Below are 22,854 nucleotides of genomic sequence, written 5' to 3'. Positions count from 1 at the left end.
GGTGATGTCATGCTTCGGGAATGCGTGTCACAGTGTGTGTGGTGTACTGTGTATTTCTAATTTACAGTTTACGTTATTTAGATCACCAGTGGATCCTGTCTGTTATTCAAGCCAGTTGTTTCAGATTAATCATTATTTATTTCTATAATCTGACCACCCATGGTGCTAAACTGCCTGTAATTGAGGAAGTGATGCATTAATAAGATGACTTTAATCTCTGTTGGCAGAAAGAACAAACTTACATTTACGTGTTTGCATGTATGTCTTGTAATGGGGGCGGGGGGGTTCTTGCTTATATGTCACTGTTAAGTAAATGATTACAGCATAACCCCTCACTCTAACAGAATAAGATGTATGTGGTGTACATGCCCTCCCCGGGGCAGGAGCATGGGCCGTGGGTGGGCCACATCCTTGAGAAAGTGAATTTTCAGTGTCCCAGGTGATTTGGTTTGCAGCCAGTGGTTTTAGTGTGGGGAGAAATGAATCAAAGGGTCGGCCCATTAGTCATAGGACAAACAGGCAGACTGTAAAAGGGGTTAGCAGGACATGCTGCAGAGGGCATGTCTGGGGCAACAACAGCCAAGGCTTAATTGTCTTCAGCGGCTGGGGTGAATCGCTACTTCCTGTTAAATTAATCAACATGAATAGTTCACATCCATATACAAGGACAGATGCAAGTTTTACGTATGAAAATATGACTACCAACAAATATGGAGACATGCAGCCAGGACAAGATTTCTGTTGCATTATCACACTTTGTGTTTGCATGTCCAGTTGACTTTTGTCAAACATTTGCTCTTCATTGTCATGAAATCCAGTGTAAGGATTTCTTCATTTCTGCTTATCTAGCCAAGTCTTTTCTTTTTTTAGAAAGATGGAATTTTAGGATTTTCTGTGTTTAGCCGTCCCATTTGGTGATTGTTCTTGGAGCTAACCTCAAGTGGTTTCTTTTTTTACTGTGATAAGTAATCAAGATGAGGTTGATTGAGCCATGTTTACTACCTCCCAGTAGATGATGCATGTCATTTCCAACACCAATTGGGAAACTCTGTAATTAAAATTGTAATTAGAGTGCCACTGGAATTGAATTGAATCATGGCTTTTCCTCAGCATTTATTGGTGTCACTACATCAAGTAGGACATAAAGTGAAAAAAAAAAACAACCTAATCCCACCTTTGCCATCTCTGTCCCTGCAGCTTGCTTCAACAATGCCACTTTTTCAGTCAATGCTTCATCTTGTTCCTGTCTGTGCCAGTGTGGCACTGCTCTCCCATCCCTGGTACTGGCTTACATAAGCCCGCCTCCTGCATGGCCCAGCACCCCAAAGGAATGGTCCTCATTTGTGGGACCCAGAAACAATATGTGTGCAGCATAAATGTGCACCACACGCTTCCCTCTGATCTTTTATTCATTGCCTCTGTAAAACATAGTCAATGGCCTATCCTGCTTGTTATTTGTCTCGACTAGTTTTATTGTCGCTTTTTTCTCCTCCACCAAAACGCATTTGACTTCCATTCTTTCTCTCTAAGTATCTCAACTAGAATTCATGCATCCAATGCATCCATCAATGTGTTCACAAGCAAATGACAAAGATACTTGCAGATGCAGATGTAAAGGTGGATAGAGAAAAAAAAAAGAATGACAGGGGAATGAAAGAGTTGCAGGAACTCACTGCAGCATCTTTAAGGAGCGTGTATTGTGCAGAGTAAAAAATGACCTCTCGGAGTAAGTGGATAATTCAGCTTTTTATATGGAAGAGGAATGGGTGAAAAACAGATCTTGATTTCGATCTCATTTTGCATTTGGTTCGGACAGCTTTGTGTTGTTTGGCAGATGTTGTGGAGAGGGTTGAAATTATGCAGGCACAGATGTTTGATCTCTGTACAGATAGCCAGTGCTTCTCTTCTTTGGTCTTCTGCACACACACAAAATCCTGCAGCAGCAGCAGCATGTCTCTCCTCACTGCATTCCCCTCCTCCTCGTCCTCCTCTTCCACTGACCTACTTCCTAACACTGTGGATGAAGGATGAGGTAGCAGGCTCAATGAGAAGTGGCAGCAATAGTATCTCCGTTCTTCCTCCCTTCTTCCTGTCTTTCCTTCCCTTGTCTCCTTCCCAGCTCTCTCTTTCTGCTCAGACCCTTCAGAGATAGGGGAGCAGGTTTCTCACTCTCCTTGACATCTCTTGGTTTAAAGTGTCTGCTTATATTTGAATCTTATATTTGATTTTATTACATGAGTGTCTGGCTATATAAATGGCATACAGCAGAATATGTCTGTTTTCATGACTTTTACAGACATGGCTGTGTGCGTACAGAAATTCTCTATCTTGACAAGCAGTGACAAATCTCTGTGCAACTATTCCCATTTCGACACAGATGTTTTGAGTCCGTAGAGGTCCACAAACCATTTGCTCTTCAGTGAAAGCTTCCTTTTCCATACATGCATCTGTTTCCCAGAGATGAGCAAAGGCGTGTTAGGAAGTCTCCGTGTGATTTAGGGCGGCATTTTTGGTACAGCTTCACCTGTTTCCAAGAGAAGAATATGGACTCTCATAATCTTCTTAATAGTAAAAGTTTATCATTATAGTATTTCAAGTTTTTGGTTATTCTCAGTTTATTTTTTTCCATTCTTTTATCATTTTAAGCTGCATGTCTCCAGTTTATGCATATTTTTCCGCTCAGGTTACTATTGTTCAGTTGTAATTGCAGGGACAGTGATGTGGCTTTAAGCGACATGCCCATAAGTCCAGGGCATCCATGTTGGTACTTCACTGGTAGGTGTTTATGTGGATGTATAGGAGCTGGTATAAAAATAGGGAGCACAGCAAAAGAAAATAAATGTTAGATGATAATGTTTCTTTTTCGCCAACCATGCATTTAAATATTCCTTTCTTCCTAGTTGTGCTACATATTGGCTGCCTTCTCCTACCAAGCTACTCAAACCAAAACCAACAAACAGACTGAGAGCAAGAGAGAAGCAGCCTCATTCTTACCAGCTCCTCTAAAACTGTGTTGTTTGCGTTTCCTTTCAGCTATACATTAATAAGCTAAGCAATAAGCTAAACATTTCCCGACTGTTGCCCAGAAAGACAGCAAAGTATACATATTGAGATATGCTCCCAGGCAGAAGTAACAGCTTGTCAAGGATGGAAAGCATTTAAATGGAAGGAACAGAACAGCAGAGGATGGGGATTAAAGATGGACGGAGTAGATGGTGAGCAGTGGCAAGGACAAATGACAGATGTTACTGTCAGAGGGGGGTTGATGAAAGGACTCTGTTCACCCTGAAAGAGAGGAATAATGGGAGATGACAGTGAGTGAAGAAATGAAAAGCTGGGGGATGAAGAGGGGCTCTCAGGTCACATATGGCAGTGGACACGGTCAATTTGGATTGTGTTTGTGTGGTGACTCCTTCATACAAAGCATAGTAAAGGTTACACAAATAGTCATGGGTATAGTCTTGGTTCTTTGTATTTGCCATACAGTATATACAGTATTTTTTCTGTGTATATAATGTTTGGATTCCTTGGCCCACTTTCCCGGGGCACAGGCTGGAAGCAGGCCAGCAGACCTGGTGCTGAGTGAAGACTGGCTGCACGTGGGGCTCAGTGGGAGAGTGAAGATAGAAACACACACAGAGACACTGGACAGTGCATTTTGCTGAATGGCTTTAAAACCCCTGTAGAGCGGCCTCTTTTCCATTAGCCTCGGCCAGCTGTCGGCAGCAGCTATAACTAACTCCATACAATAAAGCTCTGGCACTGTGCTTATATCTTATACTAATAAAATGATAACAAGCTGTCACTGTTACAGTCTGAGGTAAACCAATCTCCTTGATTTATCTCCCTGATGGGGCCTTTATTCAAATTTTGCCACCTTGCCTTTTTAAAGTGCTGTTCTCTCTCATTTTTCCTCCTAACTCGCCACTATGAATTCTCATCTAAGTCCATATAAGGCGTGATCAAAAAGTGCTTGTAAAGATCATCATCTTGTGCAGCTCTGGACCATTTTCTGTACAGCTACTATTCTTCTAGCCTTTACGTGTCCAGTTGTGTTTGGGCTTCTCCGATATGTCAAAACATGATCATTCAATTTTATTTTCATTTTCAGGAAGTTGCGGGGAGGAAAATATGGCTAATAGGGCAGGTGGTGAACAAAGATTGTGTTGATGTGGGTAGAAAATAGTTTTCAGTGCACTCACAGCTGGCACCACCACATTTCAGGACATTTTCTGTGAGTGCTCCCCCTCAGACGTTGCAGTAGAACTCCACATTGACGGTTTCCCCCTTTATAGTACACAATGCTGTGATGAGCATGCTCCTGGCTCACATCATGTGTCGCCTTCAGGCTTAAAAAACTCTGGACTCTTCAGGTTGAAACAGAAGTTGCTTTTTCCTCTCAGTGAACTTGCAGAGTGCTCAGTGTAAGTGGTTTGAACAGGGCTTCCAAGGAGCAATCTAAAAAAATGGCAGTGGAGCTGAAAGCTGTACAGACATGACACAAATTGCACAACAAATGGAAATATTTTGAGGATATTCCTGTTCCACTGTGTGGTGACTAAAACATCTCTTCTGTTTTGTACACTTTACTGGTAGAGTATTACAGGTATTGTTTGTATGTTTAGAACTGTGGCTTTCTTTGTAATTATACATATCATTCCATGATGTCCTTCAAAGTAGGTTGTTTATCCTTGAATTATGTGTTGTGTAGCCTGTTGAAGTATCCCTCGTATATAAAATATATGGAATCGGCTATTTTAAATATTTTTCCTATTGTGCATCTTAGTTATGTTCACATGGTGTGTGTAAGTGCAAGTGGAATTTCATGCATAATAACTGGAGAAAGCTTGAAAAAGTGCATTTTGGGTAAACCTTAAATCTGAAACACGGTAATTGGACTGGTTCTTATATTGGTCTTTCCTACTCTACTGGAGCATGCAAAGCATTTTATACAATGCGCCTCATTCACCCATTCTCACCCATTTATACGAGCACTTTTTTTTCTCTGTTTTTTGTCCAACATTCATTCTCTGATAAGCATAAAGCAACTTGGGGTTCAGGATCTTGCCCAAGAATACTTTGACATGCAGCCTGGAGCAGCCAAGGACTGAACCAGCAACCTTTCAAATGAATGGATGGACTTTTTTTTTTAATGTAGTCATATTTTACCATTCTTGAATTTGGTATATAATGTACATAATATGTATAGATTGGATATATCACATCACTAAGGGGATTTTGGCTTGGATTGTGACTCTTAGAGTGGGTGTAAAAAGGATTTGGTTGTTTTATAGGATGATCCAAACTGATCTAGAATAATGAATAGGAGATATCAGAGGTGAATAGGTGCACATAGCTCATTTTTAACCTTGAGCCAAGTTCAGTCCCCGCCTGATTTGAGCGGCGGCGGACTCTGGGATTGTCACCTCGGCTATCATAACACACATGCCGCTGTAGAGTTAAATATACTGCACACACAGGCACAAGATGCCGCACATGCTGGAATTCACATTTGAAGCGCTGATGCAATGACTACCAAACAGTCCAAGTACTAGAAGGTGAATTACATGGAATAATTCCGAAAATAAGCCCACTGTTGGACACGCAAGCATTTCCACGTTCAACAAACCAAAGAAAACTTTAAGTTGCTTTTTATTTAAAATAGCCTCCGGTTCATTCGTAGGTCTGCTCCTTCTGCCCTGAGAAGGATGACAGGTTCAAGGAGGCGGAAAAAACAAATGAGCAAAAAAGACGAAAAGGGCAAAATGGAAATGTAGTGTTTTCTCTGTTCACTTTTTCCCCTTTAAGCGCTTGTCATGGGTCCAGGGCATTCATAAAGAATTTACCATGTGGCTAATTTTAGACCGTGCGGTGAGAACTCCTTCACTGAGCAAATCTGCATGTGAGAGAGTCATGATGTAGTAGATTGTGGCTTCTTCTGGAAACTGAGGTCATAAAGTTTCACTGCCATCTTGAACAGATGTGTGCAGAGCTCCAGATATTATTTAATGCTTGTCAGGATATGTGAGAATATCAACAGAAGCATAACACATGGGAGTAGTTGCTTAAAAAATCTGGTCCTGCTTCTGCTTTCCAAACATCTTGGACACTTTTTGTAGTTCCCATAAATGGCTCCCAAATTGATTTCTTGGTCAAATGTTTCTGCTAGATTTGCATGCCTAAGGGTTTTGCACAACAGGCCTGAGGTCCTTTCATTCACAAATGCAGTTAACTGTTACATAAAGAAGCGCTCTGCCAACTGTGTGTGCATCTGATAGGACATAATACAGTGTAAAGAGTGTGTTATTCACGCAGTGAAGACCACCCGGATTCTTTTCGTAGCATCAAGGAAATCCTCCAGGATGTTTTACACCATTCGATCCTCGCTCATGTTGGTAGAGGGTGTCACTCACTGTTGTCTAAGGGGGGGAAGGCACTGCCAGGGCACAAAGGCACACATGCACACAGGCAACAAATACTGCACAGTCGCTATTGTACTCATGGACAAGAGCTTTCTTTGTTGTGGCATAAGAGCAACTAATGTCAAGACTCCTGTTGCCACACAGCGAGAATATCTCTACAGTCCTTGGGACATGTTTTTAAGGACACAGTAAAGGCAATCTGGATAAAGAATAGGCTTGGATAAACTGTAAGTTAATGTGCATTTCCAGTCATTCTAGCAGTTTCTGTACATGGAACTGTATTGTTTATTTATGTGGTGGCTGTTGCTGCTCATATCTTCCTGTATTTATGCCAAACAAACAGGGCTCCGGGAAACATAAATGGCTTAACTTCCTGTGCACTACAAATAATTTCTTTGCAAGGAAACATCAACAGGAGACACAGGGCGTGTAGACCATCATAAGGCCTTAAAGATCTGGGAACATCATGAATCCTGTGCTGTATTTGACTGAGAATCAAATCAATAATTTATTGTGTGGGGAAAATGTCATGCTCACTTGTCTTAGCGTGTTATAAATCTTGGACTGTAGGAGAGCAGCTTTACATGATTCACAGCACAGAATAACGTGGTTTTTTTTTGTCTTATAAGATTTAGCATCTTGGTTCCTTCTTTGACTTAGACAAGCTGCTTTAGCTCCCTCAGCCCTCACCTGTAGTTTGAGCCAACTTTATTCTGATTGGCTGCATCTTTAAAACAGAAGGTTTGAACAACTGGTTGGTGGGGTTGTTGTGGTCACATTTGAGGACTGAGATGGAAGAAAGTGCAATCACTGTGTTGCAGATGTTGTAGGGGTACCAAAGAGTTAGGAGATGTTTGGGGTTAGGGATTAGGATTAGGGATTGATTTAAAAAAAATATTTTTCCGTTTCAATCCAAAAGTCGAATAGTTTGGAATAAATTCTTATAGATTAAAGGCACTGCACGGGCCAGTGCACATCACTTATAACTTCCCAGATGCTGTGTTGCTCACCAGAGGTCACATGCTGTCCATCATTAAACTCTTTAAATGTGTTGGTTAAAGATCCAGGAAACTTTAAATCCACTTTAAAGTAACTGAGAGTCATTTGCTTGGTCTTCTCTCTCTCTTTTCCAGATGATGCCCCCTAGATAGCAGCCTCGTCCTCCGCTCCACTCCCCCTCCCTGCCCCTTGGCCCCTTCCTCTATCTTCCTGGACCTGCACCGCCACTGCCACCTGTGTTACCACAGCCATCATGCCTCCCAGGAAGAGGACACGACAGGGCCTGGGCTTCCTGTGCTGCTTCGGCAGCAGCGAGCCCCCGGAGATCAACCTGAAGGACACCGTGCCACTGCAGCTGCTGGAGTTCAGTGCGCCCATGCCGCCTGCTGAGGAGCTGCATGCGCGTTTCTCCGAACTGGTGGTGAGTAAAGATAGATTCAACTTGATGAATGATTAAGTAAGCTGTTTTAGCAGTGGAGCAGATGTTTTCACACTCACACAGGGCTGCCCTGAACTTTTCTAGGGCTTCGTTTTAGACGTTAGTTTTTGTGATGCTGATTTGCGTTGATTTGTGAAGCAAGTAGGCACCACGTGCAGTGCCCCCTGCAGGCTCTATCAAGCCAGCATCCTTATCTAAACCAATATATAGAGTTGCAGGAGTACATCCTGATGATTACGTGCAATCAAGTAGGGCTTTTCCTCTGGATGCTGCAATGCATTAGTTTTGCAAGCATTAAACGTCCAGGGGCTTCAGCAGGGGAGGAAAATTTATGAAAGTTTTTCACCTCTAAGCAGTTTGGAACTGAAGAAGCTTTTTGGATCGGAAATGAAACATCTTTAGAAAACTCAACAAAGTCTATTGTCCTTCTTATCAAGCTCTTAAGACTACCATAACCTGGATGACTGAGAACCTACACAGACAACATTTATCCTGCTTTCAGACTGCTGTGCTTCCCATGTTTGTTTTTTGGTGGAGTTGAATTGGCTTTTAAAATCCCATGTAAAAACTGGAAAAACAGAGTGAAACACTGCTGCAGATGGTTCATGCACCAAATAGTAACAGAAACTTATATATTAGTCTCCATGAAAGAGATTTGCGTGCTATTTAGTGGTTTCTCAGTCTCATGGCTGTTGAACAGAAGCCTTGCCCTTCTCCAAACATTTTACAAACTGGATAGTTTAAAGTGAAATCACATCTGTCATAAGAATTAATCCAGGATTTGTCCAGCCCAGTTCTTTTTCTTTTCTTGCTGCTCATTATGCCAAACAATACGAGAGCAGTGTCTCGAATTAGAAGGGGACTTCTTACAGAGGATGCCTTGATGGTTGGGTGAGGCCATGTCTCAATCGCCACTACAAATTCAGAAGCTCATCCTCTCCAGTATGCAGCCCACCCTTGCACTACAGTCCCTATCGTTGTTGGCAGAGGTTGATGGTCTGGTCTCTGTGCCAGACTAGGATAACTGTACTGACATGTGCCCATGGTGTGGACATGGATCAGGTCACAACTGCGTCAATGGAGAAGGCTGCTGTTCGTTTCAGCTGCCCTGCAAACAGGTCATGGCTTTACAGCTTTGCTGTTTCTGTCTCTCCATTTGCTCACTTCCAGTCTGCTTCTCTCTGTCTCCCAACAATGTGTTGACTGGTGTGGCCACAGGACTGCTTCTGGCACTGCTGAGTGTTTGGGAATGCTAAACTTTACTGCCTGCAGGATATATCACTCCACTGTTAAATTCAATTCAGGGGATCAATGGAACTTCCGTTTATGATAAGAAAATTATTCAAGCTTATCAAAGCAGATGTTTCCCCAGTAGTGATTTTTTTTCAAGCTAACTCACAGAATTATACCCTGAATTTGTTCTTTAATAATGCATGAGCCATTAAAGCTTAGCTGCCTGTAGCTGCAGCATATTTATTGGCTTGGTTGACGAAAATTCAAGCTTAAAAGCAATCAAGACACTGATTGTCTCAATCAGGAGAGAGAAAAGCCTTTCATATTATACAGCTGCGAGGTCAACACAGTAATTTCTGAGGGATTAACAGGTTGCCCTTTGATATGTTGTACATGGCCGTACAAAAAAGTACTTAAACAAATTAGGCTTTGACATTAATGAAACCTCTTTAATGCCAGCAGAGACCAGTATTTCTGGGGTAAATTAAAAACATGCCGTCATATGGGAGCACTTAGCCAAATCATGGCAGTTTTTATGGTTGATAGGACTAAGTGACCCACAGCTTATTGTGCGGTAAATATTTCAGCTAAAAATGAAACTTACAGATTGATGTGCTGAATGAGAAGTAGGGAGGAAAGATTCGGCCCTGAGTTTAAAACCACTTGACTAGTTCAGAAAGATGATTCAGGGTTTTCTCATCGGACCAGGGCTCATCCACTTTTGAAAAAACTGTAGTTCAGATAGATATTAGTAGGGCTACTTTTGATGGCCTGTTTGCTGAGAACTTGGGGTTGTGCCTCACTTTAGGTTTCCATAACTAGATGCAACACTTAAAAATGCTTTGTGCAACAATGCAAATTACATTTTTTATGTTAGACACTTTTAAATTGGCAACATTGGCGCATTACTTGGGGCTACAACCCCAATTTGAGGCAAGTGAAGTTATAGCATCTTTGAACAAAAGGCTGTTATATGTTAATAAAATAAAAATGTATTTAACCGACTAGCATTTCTGATACCACCTATAAAGAGCAGCAATATTTGAATGCAAGTCGACTACTGTGCAGATCTCTAATTGAGAAAAGGTGCTGGATGATGAACAGAAACTTTACATCCTAGGATTTTCCAGGAACATCTAGCCTATAAAAGTATCCGCAGGAAATTCTTAGGTAGACAGTCAGGGAACACATTTTTTTTTTTTTTTCAAGTTACTCTTCACATATTAGCAGTAAAGAAGCAATTTACACATGAAACTTGTGTTGTAGTTGTGCACACAGTAGCTTTAATATTTAGAATGTCTTAAAATTCAATAAGGAAAAATGATGCTCCAAAATAATGATCCCTCAGCCTGTAATAGCTGGATTCATGTCTAGTCTGACCAATGTACGGACTGATTCTACCTAATAATGTTCATCTGGGTGAGCTATTGGTTCTGCACATCTGTTTTACTGATCCAGGAACCGACATGCTGACACAGATTTAACTGGGCATCCAAAAGTCTGTAGTACCAGACCTCTTGGAGTCAGCCAGCCCGGACACACTGATTGTTACTCAGGCAGAGAACTGATGTGGAGAGAGGTGGACCTATGTTGCATGGGAGGAAATAAAGAAAAATGAAGAAAAACATAACATAGTATGTTTCTGTGGCAACGGGCAATGGAGATTATTGTTAAATGAAAGCCTTTCCTGAGAAGGAGAATGAGACTCAATGGAGCCTCTGGAGTGGGAGCGACAGATCTGGGCCAAACGGAGGAGTAAACCACCTCCATGTGTCCTCACATTCATAATGGAGTCTTCTGCTGTGTCGAGAGACACGCGGTGCACACTCGGCTTACTCTGTGTGTGTGGAAGGAAAAACTTCAGCTGACTTTTGGACTGCTGTCCAGTTTTGGATGACAGTGGACTAGAATAGATATAACAGACGTATAACTGTGGTGATGAACCCTATTACCTCTTATGACATGTACAGTATTTTCACTGTTGAAAGAAACAATATGAATTTGTGGCATTTCAAACCTACAGTATCCATGCCTACTTTCAGCAGCAGAATGATATAAAAATATAGCAAATTATGCACAGTTTAATACTGTACATGCTGACGCCTCTAAGGAAATATAATGAGAAAATATTACTAAAAGGCAACTGTACTTATTTTTGTAATATGAGACTGTATTTTTCCTTTGAGTGCAGAGACTTGTGATAATAAAATACAGTAAATTTTTCAAGTTGTTGTTCATATTTTTTCTCATGTACAATATTTAACTGTGTTTACAAAAAATATACAAGAAGCTTCTCTACAGTTTTTTTATAAACACGTGAGAATAACAACTCATACAAGTAGAGTTTAGTTTTTGTAAATCCAACAATGTGCTTGGAAACATTCCTCAGAGATTTTTTTATCCATAGTGAAATGATAACATCACATAGTTGCTGCAGGATTGTCGGCTGCACATCCATGATGAAAATTTCCTCTTTCACCACATCCTATAGGTGCTCTAGTGGATTGTGGGGGCCATATAAGCACAAAGTCTTTGTCATTGTCAGTAAACCAGCTGATATGATATGACCTTTGTGACATGGTGCGTTATTTTGCTAGAAACGGCCATCAGAAGATCTCATGAGATGAGCATTGTTGTTGACCACATCCATCCCTTTATCACCTCAGTATACCAAAGTACAGTAAGAAGTGATGCTGTGATGCAGGCAAGGGCTCATCAACTCTCCCAAAGCCATGTTCAAAGTCACTTACATGACTTTTTTCACCATTCTGATGCTCAGTTTAAACTTTAACAAGTGATCTTGACCATGTCTATATGACTGAATTCACTGTGTTGCTCACATGTGTTTGGCTGGTTAGATATTTACATTAACCAGCAGAACTGGTGAGTATGGCATGTATTGGATGGTTATGTCACTTGTTTTGTGTTAAGACTTTGATGTTGTGTTTGTGGGACTGCCTGCCAAACAACAAATAATCAAGTGAGACAAGGGTTCATAAACCCTGGCAAATCTGACTGGGACGTTTCTTACAGTCTTTTTTTTTTTTTTAACTTTAATAGAAGCCTCTGCCAACATTCCTGCTGTTTCATGATAAACGCAGGTGCTTGGTAATGTAGAAAAACAGAGAAGACATATTGTCTCCAGTTTATAGCTCACTAAGCTAATTTTTGCAGAATAAGCACATGTGGGATCCATCCTTGGTTACCTTGAGTAAACACGGACTCTCCTTTTTGAAATGTGGAACATCTCAACCCGGAGAAAGCCTGTAGGAAAAAAAATGTTTCCAAGTCTCTCATGGAGCCTCCTGTTCATGATGAAAAACTCAGCAAACTCATGCAAATGAACCTGGAAGCAATCCCCATGGATTCTGACACAATAAGTAAAGACCACATCTGAAGGGACTAATGGATCACATCAGTTAAAGTACACATTTGCAGCTGGCTGCACAGTTTCCTGATAGCAAATGCGCTGCAGTTCTGGGTTCTGTTTTTTGGATCTGGGTGCATTTTAAATGGCTTTTTCCACCAGTGCTTCAGGACTCTCACGCATAGTTGATATGTAGGCCATGTGGGATGTCTGACTGCGCACCAAAAACATTGACAGCTTTATTTTTGTTTATGGGGGCAATTCTCCGCTAATAACTTTTTATCAACAAACTTGAAATTACTCTCGTATTTGGGTAATTGAAAATGAGCTCTCCCTAATCATGTTGGGCACATTTCTCAGTGGTGGCAGTTCACTAAATCAAAATGAAAGTTTGGTTTCTACAAAGAGAAACCAAGTGTGAGGTTGTTTGGGGACAGCTAGACTTGGATTTACAAGTGTCAGCTAATAACAACAAACATTTGCCGTGGAAAGGTCGGCATATGGTGACAATGTGTGGACACATTTGCAGCTACAGAGCTCTACTGAACCACGCCAAAGAAAAAAAATTGAGAAAATAGAGAAAATGCCACTTCATCATCGACATAGTACTATTTATTTTTGCATACAAGTTGCAAAAAACTTGCATGCCACTCAGTGTGCTGTTATCCATGTGTTTTGAGTTGAGATGAGAGAGGATATTTATACAAATTGGTGCAACTGGATCAGGTCTACTAGTCGAACATCTGGCGAGTGCAGTTCTGGCAGGGTCAGATTAGTGTGCGTCTCTCTGCCCTCTTTTTGTCTGCTTTGTGTTTGTCTCTCTGTGTGTGGGAGCCTCGTTCCTTCTTTCTCTGTCCTGAGATTTGGGACAGTTTTAATCCAAACCGCACTGATCAGTCGTCCAGCTGTCCGCTGTCAGTCAATACATCTGGATGAACCAGCCTCTATTATCATCCTCTCCATGTGACTCTCAGTTGCTGATTTTAGAAGCAAGTAAATTTTGCAATGGCAAATTTGTGTTTCCAGGAATAGCAGACTCGATAAAACATAAATGCTCTCTCCAGTGTGGCTTTTGAGCCCAGACACAGATCAGAAATGGATTGCGTAACAGGAGGGAATGGAAATGTTCTTGTCCCTCTGGGCCACTGGGAGTGTGTTTCCTTCCCAGTGCATGCCCTGGATGCACCTTCTTTCCTCTCCTTCCTCCCTTCCTTCTTCCTATGCATTTCTCCGTAGAGCGATCTACCCATTTCTGATGCTCTCTGTTGTGAAGCCAGTGCTCACTGTCCTGTGCCAGTCTCATTATAAAAGTTGTCAAGCCCTGTTTGTATGAGGGGAGAAGCTGTAGGCTACTAACAGCTACTGACTGACTCATCAAAGCAAGGATACTCTGACTCATCTCAATGCTGCTAAGTGGAGCGAGCCCAATATGTGATGGTTTGTAGAGATGAATGATGTGACGAAATTAATTTCTCACCATGTCTTAAGACTAAAAAAGTCAATCTTTGATCTTTTCTTTGTTGTTGTTAATAACAGTACTGGTCTTTAGGAGTAATCAAGAGGCTGCGTCTGGTATATGAGGCTGACACACACACACAGGCAAACTCACTGAATCTTGTTTGGTTAATAATGGCAGCTATAGCTTCCTGTGGGTCCCCTTGAGGCCTCATATGACTTCCTGCCATCTTGCACGTCTTTCTTCTGCCTTCCTGTCTCGCCCAGAGATTGCTGGAGGATATATACGTGTGTGTGTTACACCAGACTAATCCTCTGAGCCAGCACTGTAAGACTTCACATGAGGTAAAGACATTCATATCCACTCTGGAAATGCCACCTCATAGACGCACATGCATTGGAGAGGATGTCATTATTGGATTCCACATTTCCCATTTAGGTGGAACCCCACACACTTTCAGTCACAAAGACACACCCACTCCCACTCCAGTGCCAGTCATTCACACATTGTAACTCACTGACCTCTCATTCTTCCTGCACATTTTGCTTCCCTCCGGTTTCAGTGTCACGCCTATACTCCACATGTACACTGGTCATTTTTTTTAAAGCAGAAGAGGTCTGCTTTAATTTTTTTTATCTCTTATTTGCTATTCATGTTAAATAGACCAAAGTTTCTAATAATGAGGTGAGCGTATGTATAGTACAAGTAATGAGCCAAAAGCTCAGACTTCAGATTCGCCGGGTGGGGAAATCCAAGCCTCAAGGGTGGGTGTCCTGCAGGTTTTAGATATCACCCTTACCAGGCCTCTGGAGAACTTTAAGACATGTTGAGGAGGTAATTTAGCCATTTAAATCAGCTGTGTTGGATCAAGGACACATCCAAAACTTGCAGGAGTTCTAACCCCCCCTTTTTTCTGTATCATGGGGCTCCACCCACCTGCTCTCCAAGCATTCTGTTTGGCAGGTAAAGCAGAAGATGGTTGGCTTAAAGTGGGAGGAGCTACAATGTCTTGGATCCACTGAGGGGCTTCACCAAGAGCCAGAATTAGATAAATAGGGATAATTTTGACCTCTGAATAATGCCACAGTACTCTAGAGTTCAAGAATAAAAATATGGAGCTGGAAATGAGCGGACTGGGTCCACTTCAAAGTAGGCATTTCCTCCTCTGTTCTTTGTCCACACGGCACCATGTCGACATGTATACTCAAGCATTAAGAACGTGCCAAACCAACAGGCTTTGATGTAGCCCTAACCCCAAAACCATGTCGGCCTATTAGTTAAAGCACTGACACTATGACTACACAAGGAATATTTTTAAAAGGTCAGTTGTTAGTTAAAAAATGTCTTTCCTTACCTTTTTCGCTCCCATTCTCTGGTCTGTACCCTCTGTCTTCACTCCCACACTTAATTTCTCTTCACTTAACGTTCTCCTGCAGCGGTACGGCTTTTAGTTTCATACACAGCTTAGACTTCAATCGCATGACTCATCCCTCTGTCCTATTTTACATTCTTCCCATATGGTGGAAATAAATAATTCAGAGTCCCTGCAGACGTGTTTGAATCATCTGACGTGTGTTATTTCATACAAATTACTTTTATGTTGCTGTAGAAGCCTCAATATGTGCCAAATGTTTAAAGATATCTTCATCATTACGATTGCTGGCAGTATTGGAAAACCTTCTGCATCTATTTGCTTTAGGCTCGCTTAAGTTTGTGCATCACTCCTAATCGTTTTTTTTTTAAAGGAATAGTTGTGTTGTTGTCAGTTTAAAGTTAGGACGATTTAAATAATACCTTTAATTAAGTTCATTTGTTCCATTACATGACTGGCATGGAAACTGAGTAGACAGGAAGTTTGGGTGTTTGCAATCCACATAAAACACTGAAATCTACTTTACATCCATTTTACACATTACATTTTACATATTTTCTGGAGACTCTCTCCTCTCATACTGATGTCATAAAATAAAATACTGCTATATTCATATTCATATCTGGATGTTTAAATAATGCTGCCACTGGGGAAATGAAATGATTATTAAAGCAAAGGTCATTGCCTTCATTAGCTATGATTAGTTAGCTAAAAGCTAATGTACACCTTGCATAAAAAGACCAGGCTAGTTTTATATTTACAGAGTAGATCACTGCAACACATAGGCATGGTTCAGGCGCTCTTTCCAGGCCTGAAAAATGTGGAAGTGCCTGAAAACCTGCACTCTTGCATTTTGTCCCATGGTCACCTTTAAAGGATGAAGGAGGCTACACAGGGTGAGCATTCAGTGTCCCTCGATAACACAGGCAGTTCTGCCCTGCTGTCATGGTATCTGGATTCAAAGCACCATGATGATGATAGCAAAAACTGTTAGTTTGAGACTTCGCTAACTTATGGGTCACAGCAGCTGTGATCCAGATGTCATGTCATCTGACATCTATGATAAAGGAACTGTTTGTTCATTGCACCTTACTCTGTCCTTTTTATGCCTTGTTTCTATATTTGTTCTCATTGTGCAGCTCTAAAAAATCCAGTTTTCTTCATTTGTATGCTGAATATGGAAATAGTTTTGCTTTGAATAACTGTGTGGGAACTTCCACTCCTTTTCATTTTATCTCAGGACATTTGAGAAGCCCAACAGTCTTTAGAAACAGGAAATTGAGTGACAGAGCTATCTGTCTGCATGCCTGCATGTCACCCGGAGATTGCAACTGTAGCACTTCTTAAAAAATAAATAAATTTGTCATATTATTAGATGGGGAGCTCGGGGTGAAATATGAAAGAAGGCTTGGGAGGCCTTAGGTATGTATTTTCCCCTCTCAGACAGCAGGTGTAACAATATTAGCTTTGCTTTTATTGAATTTCCAACTGAAGCTTGCTGGAGTGAGAAGACTGGGGTACTTCATGAAGTGGAAAGTAGTTTGGTTTTGTTTTGGAAAAATGAGAAAGGGACTGCATGCTCTTTGGGTGTTGTACTGGTCATGAGGAGATGCCATGTGATGTGGATGTGGTATTGGAGCACATTTTAAAGGTGATGGGGGGGGGGCACGATGGGAAATTGCATAACTGGAAAGTGAAAAGTCCTCCTTACAGCTGGCATGACATGAACATTCCTACACCCAGTCGATGTCCTCATTTTCAACTTCATCTCTTTTTCCCTTTTTCTTGATTCTGACGCAGAACAGCACCGGCAGAGCCTGAGAACATCAACATTATCCTGTTCATAAAGTCTTATGTAATCAATGAATTATATTTAAATGGAATACTATTGTAATCTATGCTCTTCTCACATAATTTCTTTCCATATAAGACCTTAAACTGAGAGGCCTGAGGAGTCTATACGGAGAACACAAAATAGCACAGAGATCAGCTATGAACTGAGACAGGCTCAACTGCCATCTGGTTCAAATCCACGGGTCTCATTCTCATGATTTCCCCACCGGCTCTCTGTATTAGCTCCTCCAAAGACCAACAGCTTGGACAGCAGGGATTTGACCCGGCGAGCAGGCGGCAGGCCAGAATGAGCTGCTTTCTTGTAGCCCATGGTTTCTTCCTTTTCACACTTGTTTTTGTGTCTGCTTAACGAATAAAGACCCAAATGGTAACAGAAATATCAATTTATGTCCCATTTTACAAATTAAAAAATATTTTTTCTTTTTAATGTATGTAATAGCAAATGAAGTCATTTATTTAAATGTGAGTTATGTGTTTTGATTTTAGCTGGGACTCTTTCTGTTTAGAGTTTGTAGTCTCCCTGTACTTGCACGGCACAAGGACGTGTATTTTGGTGATTCAAAATTGCTTGTAAGTGTGAATGTGACTATCAGGTCTCCACACTTGTCACTCTGTGACATTGTTCACAAGGTTGGTGCAATTAATCACCAAATAAATAAATAAAATGAAATAAAAAATACATATGGGTAGAGTGTGCTACAGGCTAGAGGACAAATATGTAAATCAGATTTTGGGGTGAGCTTCCCCCTTGATACAGCCGGCCTTGTAGACCCACGATGATGAGCTCTGGGTGTGAATCATGCTGCTGAGATGAAAGCCACTTGAACTAAAGATTCTAAGGCTTCATTGTGGTTTCTACTTGTAATAGACCCTCTTGAAATTCACACCCATCGGATTTTCCCTTTTTTTTTTTTTCCTCTCAAGCCCACAATAATGCTACTGCTGGTTAGCCCATTGAAAGGACGAGAGATGATGTCATCCTTCATAGTGTCCGATTCTTGGAATGCAGGCCACCTCAGCCCGTCCTGCTGAAAAGCGATGAAAGCAAACCCTGCGAATCTGCCGGTCGGCTTTAAAGGGGCCCCACCTCTGCCACTGGTGGTCATCTTCATTCCAGGGGGCCCCAGGAGGCTCGCCCACTTCTCGTTTACGTCATCGTAGCAAAACTATTATGGTGAGATTAGCCTGAGCCGGAGCACAAAGCCCTGGTGATGTAGCCTCTAGTTGTCTCTTCTGTGCCAGCCCATTTCCAGAGCCACATAGCCTCCGGGTCTCTAACCCGAATGCATTTCTCTTTCTGCGTCCTTCCTTCATCTGACTCCCCTTCCTTTAAACTTTTCCTCCCCTGGCACACAGAGACTCATTTCCTGGGCTCATATGCATTTCAAAAGGTGCAGGAGGCTCCTTGTACTGAGCTGAAGAATTGAGTAGAGCAGCAGGGTGAATATTAAAACACTTGTCTGTGGGAAGGAGATTTAAATGTGGCTGTGTAAACTTGACTCATTGCTTAAATGTCTGTATTGTTATAGGGATAAGGAAACAACAGGGCTTCTAGGAATGTGTCCTGAGGGACGGGTTGATTATATTATGTCAGTCTTTAAATGCTACTGGGCTGTTATGTTTGTTTATTCTTAATCACTGTTTTTCTGCACATTTATTCTTGATGAGCTGCAATAAAAACACGAGCCTGTTTTGAAATGTTGGGATGTGTGCTGTGGTGAATGTTAAAAAAAAAAGGAACGCAATAGTTTGCAAATCATTTGAAAGTTCTTGTTTTTTTTTCTTAAAGAACATCAAATGTTGACACTGGAAAAAAAATTGCTGCCATATTTTGGAAAGTATTTTTAAATGTGATACTAGAACAAAACAACAAGGCAATAAAGGCTGGAAATGTCTGTATTGCAAACCATCACATTTTATCACTACATCCGCAAATGCAATGTCAACCTCTAGCATGGAAGCTTATTTGAGACTCGTTTCGGGCCTGAGCTCATTTGAGGTGGAGGCCAAGTGGAAAACTGTCCTCTAGTCTGACCAACCAGAATCTTAAATTCTATTTGACAGTCAAAGATGCTGAAGAGAAGCAGAGCCTTGTTATTAGCTTACAATTCAAAGTGTACATTATGATGGTATGGGGTGGGGGTGGGTGTTTATGCACATTGAATGAGTAACTTGTAAATGTGTGAAGGCACCATTAATGCTACATGGCTGCCCATCCAGGTGATGTGTTTTTCAGGGATGACTGTGTATTTGAGACATTCTGGATTTCAGCAAGACAATACAAAACCTTCTGCTTGTATTCCAACATGCATGGCTCTTCATTAAAGGAGTTCGAGTTCTAAACTACTTGCAATCCATACTTGCTTGTAAAAAGCCTGGCTAAAAAAAACTGTGATAAAAAGAAGCAGCTGAAATACTATGTCAAATAGAATGGGGGGAAATTTGGCTAAAGAACTTCAGCAAATAGTCTCCTCAGTTCCCACTCATAGGGTATTATTATAAGAAGATGTGATGACATGTAGTGGGAAGCATGCCACTGTCCCTGTTACTGAAATATATCAGTAGCATCAAATTCAAAACAAAAACAAACTTTTTTTTTCTTCTTTTTTCGCAGGATGAACTGGATTTGACAGACAAGAACCGGGAGGCCATGTTTGCTCTGCCCGATGAGAAGAAATGGCAGATCTACTGCAGCAAGAAGAAGGTGAGTTGGCCTCTGCCGTTCTTTTTCGTACATGGGCTCTGATCTTTGGCTGGCCCTATATTGACTGGCTGCCTGAACCCACAGTTTAGAGCTAAACTGTCAGCAGTGAATGTTATTGAAGGCAGCCTTTTAACAATTTTCAATCAGCTCAGCCACACAGGCCGCCTCTTTTCCAGCTTCTCATTTCTGCATTGACGTAAACATATGGACATATTATGCCAGCTATAGATTGCACAATATTTTCTGCAGGTTGTGGTTACATGCCACAACCTTTTTAAGGCCCTAATTCTCTATACGCATGCAAGCAATTTCCTCATGCTGCCTATGAATTGTCCTCATAGCGTAGAGCACAAGAAAAAAATGGTTAGCCCTCTCTTTCACCCCTTTCCCCTTGCCAAAACAACGCTCGTTTTCTTCATACCCTTCAGCGTGTCTCTCCACAACAACTCTGGTCTCACTTTGTGGTCAAACATCCACCAAGAAATTACATTGTGCTTTAGGAGAATTCCGCCCCATCTCCATCCCTCAATTGCAAATTGAATAAATAGTTGTAAACCCTCTCCTGTGTTTTTTTTTCTTTTTTTTTTTTTTTTCTTTGCTGATTTGTTTTGTTGGCTGAGCGTTTGGTGTTGGAAGCAGAACTAGACCACTCCTTCCACTTTCCTGGGCATGCAAGCTTGACTTCGCTGATGTGATATGCTCTGACAACCTTTTTTAAAAGGGGTAAACACACTGCTTTGTGTGTGTACGTGTGTGTGTCTGTGCGCACCTGCGTGTGTAAAAGTCTCTGCTTGTATTGAGTTACTAGGAAAAAGAAGAGTAGTGGAACTGTGGTGTGTTCAGAGGAATGTCAAGGCGAGGATGGAAACTGGAGCACCACGACAGTTTACAATGAAATGAAATGAAATGCCAGTTAAATTAATAGCAGAAGAAGTTGTAATCTTTTTATTTTTGTTATTATTGTTAAACCCTTATAAAACGATATTAAAGTCTTTATTTATTCATCTATCTATAGATGGAAGAGGCATATACAATACATGTGTATGTGTTATCATTAGGTTTATTTTTGTGTTCACATTAGTAAGGGCCAGTCATGAACTAGATCTGTGGCGTCTGTCGCTTCAGTCCTGAAGGGTGATAATCGGGGAATAACCTGGTTTGCCCACATCATCAGTGTAATTCCCCCTTCTTATTTCATCCAGTTGAAGGACCGATGAGCTGATGCCATGGCAAAGCATCTGTCATCTGTCCGTTCTGTCACAGTTCACAATAAAACTTGCACACTGATCCCCTAATGGGTCTTCATCCAAACTGTGCTCTTGGTCAAGGTTACATCTCTCTTTTTATGGGGACATTTCCATTTTTTTCCACAAGAATCAATACTCCTCCTACAGTATTGGTCAGATTTTACTGAAACTTCCACATAATTATCATCAGAAGAATAAAATCATGCTCATAAGTGTGTTCACTAAGCTGGGAAAGTATTAGATAAGAACATTTGAAAAAGTGATACAGAAAATGAGATGTACATATGATTCCTGTTACATGTGTATATGAAGGCCATCAAGAAGCCATTCTTAAGGAAAGGAAGCCAAATTACACAAGAACAAAATGAAAGCAGCAGGTTTGACGGAGTGCTGAATGCAAATGTGAAATTTTTGGTTTGTCGGAGTACGGAAGATGTAAGGAGAGAGGTACCACAGTGAGTGTGTACAACCATCTGTAAAACATGGTGGAGTCTGTGTCGTGGTTTGGGGCTGCATTTAAGTTGGTGGCATTTGAAATTTTCTCAAAACTGATGCAATTATGACAATCAGATTTTTCAGCATGACGACGATTCCAAACACACTGTTTTTTCTATTCAGATATGCTTTTTACTGCATTGGCAAAGGATTAACACTATCGTTGCTCAACCGGGCTCCCCAGAGCTCAGATCTCAAAGGTATTGGAACACTGTGTTATCATCTTGACAGAGAACAGAACAAAAGGCAGCGGACATTCAATAAGCTTTGACTGTTCTTCAAGAACCCTGAAGAACTGGTCCTGAAGACTGCAAAAGAAATCAAAAGAGGATTCAGGCTGTGTGGAAGAATAAAGCTGACCTTAACAAACACTTCAAGCTTCTCAGAATTGACTCTTTTTTTCTTTATTGACTATATTTCCATTTATGTTGCACGTTTTAATAAATTGCTGGTCGTATTTGCCATTTTCCCAGAAAAATATGAAGATATGAAGACTTTTGCACTGTATTGTATATCAAATGCAGACTGTAGATCAGTGATGCTTAAGTTAAAGGAAACACCCAGTGACATATATTTAAAATGCCATCTGAGTAAAACTGTAAAGATATGGGTGGTAGAGATAGTACATGTAGATGAAAGAGGCCCAAAAATGCATCCCTGTGGAGCACCTGTAGTAACAGTTAGGAGACCTGACTATATTCATATTAGGTAGATCTACAGCAGTTGCTGTGCTATGATATCATATAAGATCTCTGATATAACCTTAGTATGCTTTGCACTTTAAATACCCTGCGTAGTAAGGAAAATTTGAATTTCTGGCAGAATGTGAACCCACATAAAAGTTTTGTAATCCTCCGTATCAGTTATTGAATATCTCACAGAATAGCCACAGACATTTATAAGGATTCACTGTACAGTTGTAGAAGGCAGTGGAAACAAAGTGTTGGCAGCAGCCTGGGCATATTGGAACTCAAATGGTTTGCACTGTGCGGGTTCAGATGTAGGATATTTTAGTTTGTCATTCCTCCCCCATCTCTGCTAGTCAGAAATAATTTCCTTTGTGAAGCTAAGGTAAAAAAAAGAAAGAAAAAGAAATCCGCTGTGTATCCAGGCCAGGAAACAGAGAGCAAAACCAGGGTAACACTGAACAGCGGAAAGCCGGAGGAAAATCCAAACAAACCCTTTATTCATGGATGGAGGCGGCATAATGGAGAATGAGGGGGAAAAACAACTGGTGTGCAATATCAGAATAATGACGTGTGTGTG

The 22,854-nt window shown here is 41.1% G+C and overlaps 1 protein-coding gene across 6 annotated transcripts in view; it reads left to right on the top strand.

Moving 5' to 3' along the window:
• daam2 (dishevelled associated activator of morphogenesis 2) overlaps positions 1-22,854 on the top strand; it is a 113,091-nt gene that overhangs the window by 34,830 nt on the left and 55,407 nt on the right. For 5 of the 6 annotated variants that reach the window (XM_084915205.1, XM_084915207.1, XM_084915206.1 and 2 more), the window contains exons 2-3: positions 7,556-7,842; positions 19,757-19,846. In XM_084915205.1, coding sequence (XP_084771331.1) covers positions 7,675-7,842; positions 19,757-19,846 — 258 coding nt within the window. In that variant the 5' untranslated portion in view covers positions 7,556-7,674. Of the gene's footprint in view, positions 1-6,494; positions 6,650-7,555; positions 7,843-19,756; positions 19,847-22,854 lie in introns of those variants that run through there. The other variant, XM_084915203.1, reaches the window with a different exon arrangement.

This window comes from Perissodus microlepis, chromosome 19 (genome assembly GCF_051167445.1).
Source record: "Perissodus microlepis isolate ML-2025 ecotype Zambia chromosome 19, ASM5116744v1, whole genome shotgun sequence".
Taxonomy (NCBI): domain Eukaryota; kingdom Metazoa; phylum Chordata; class Actinopteri; order Cichliformes; family Cichlidae; genus Perissodus; species Perissodus microlepis.
This window is presented reverse-complemented; position numbering and strand designations above follow the sequence as displayed.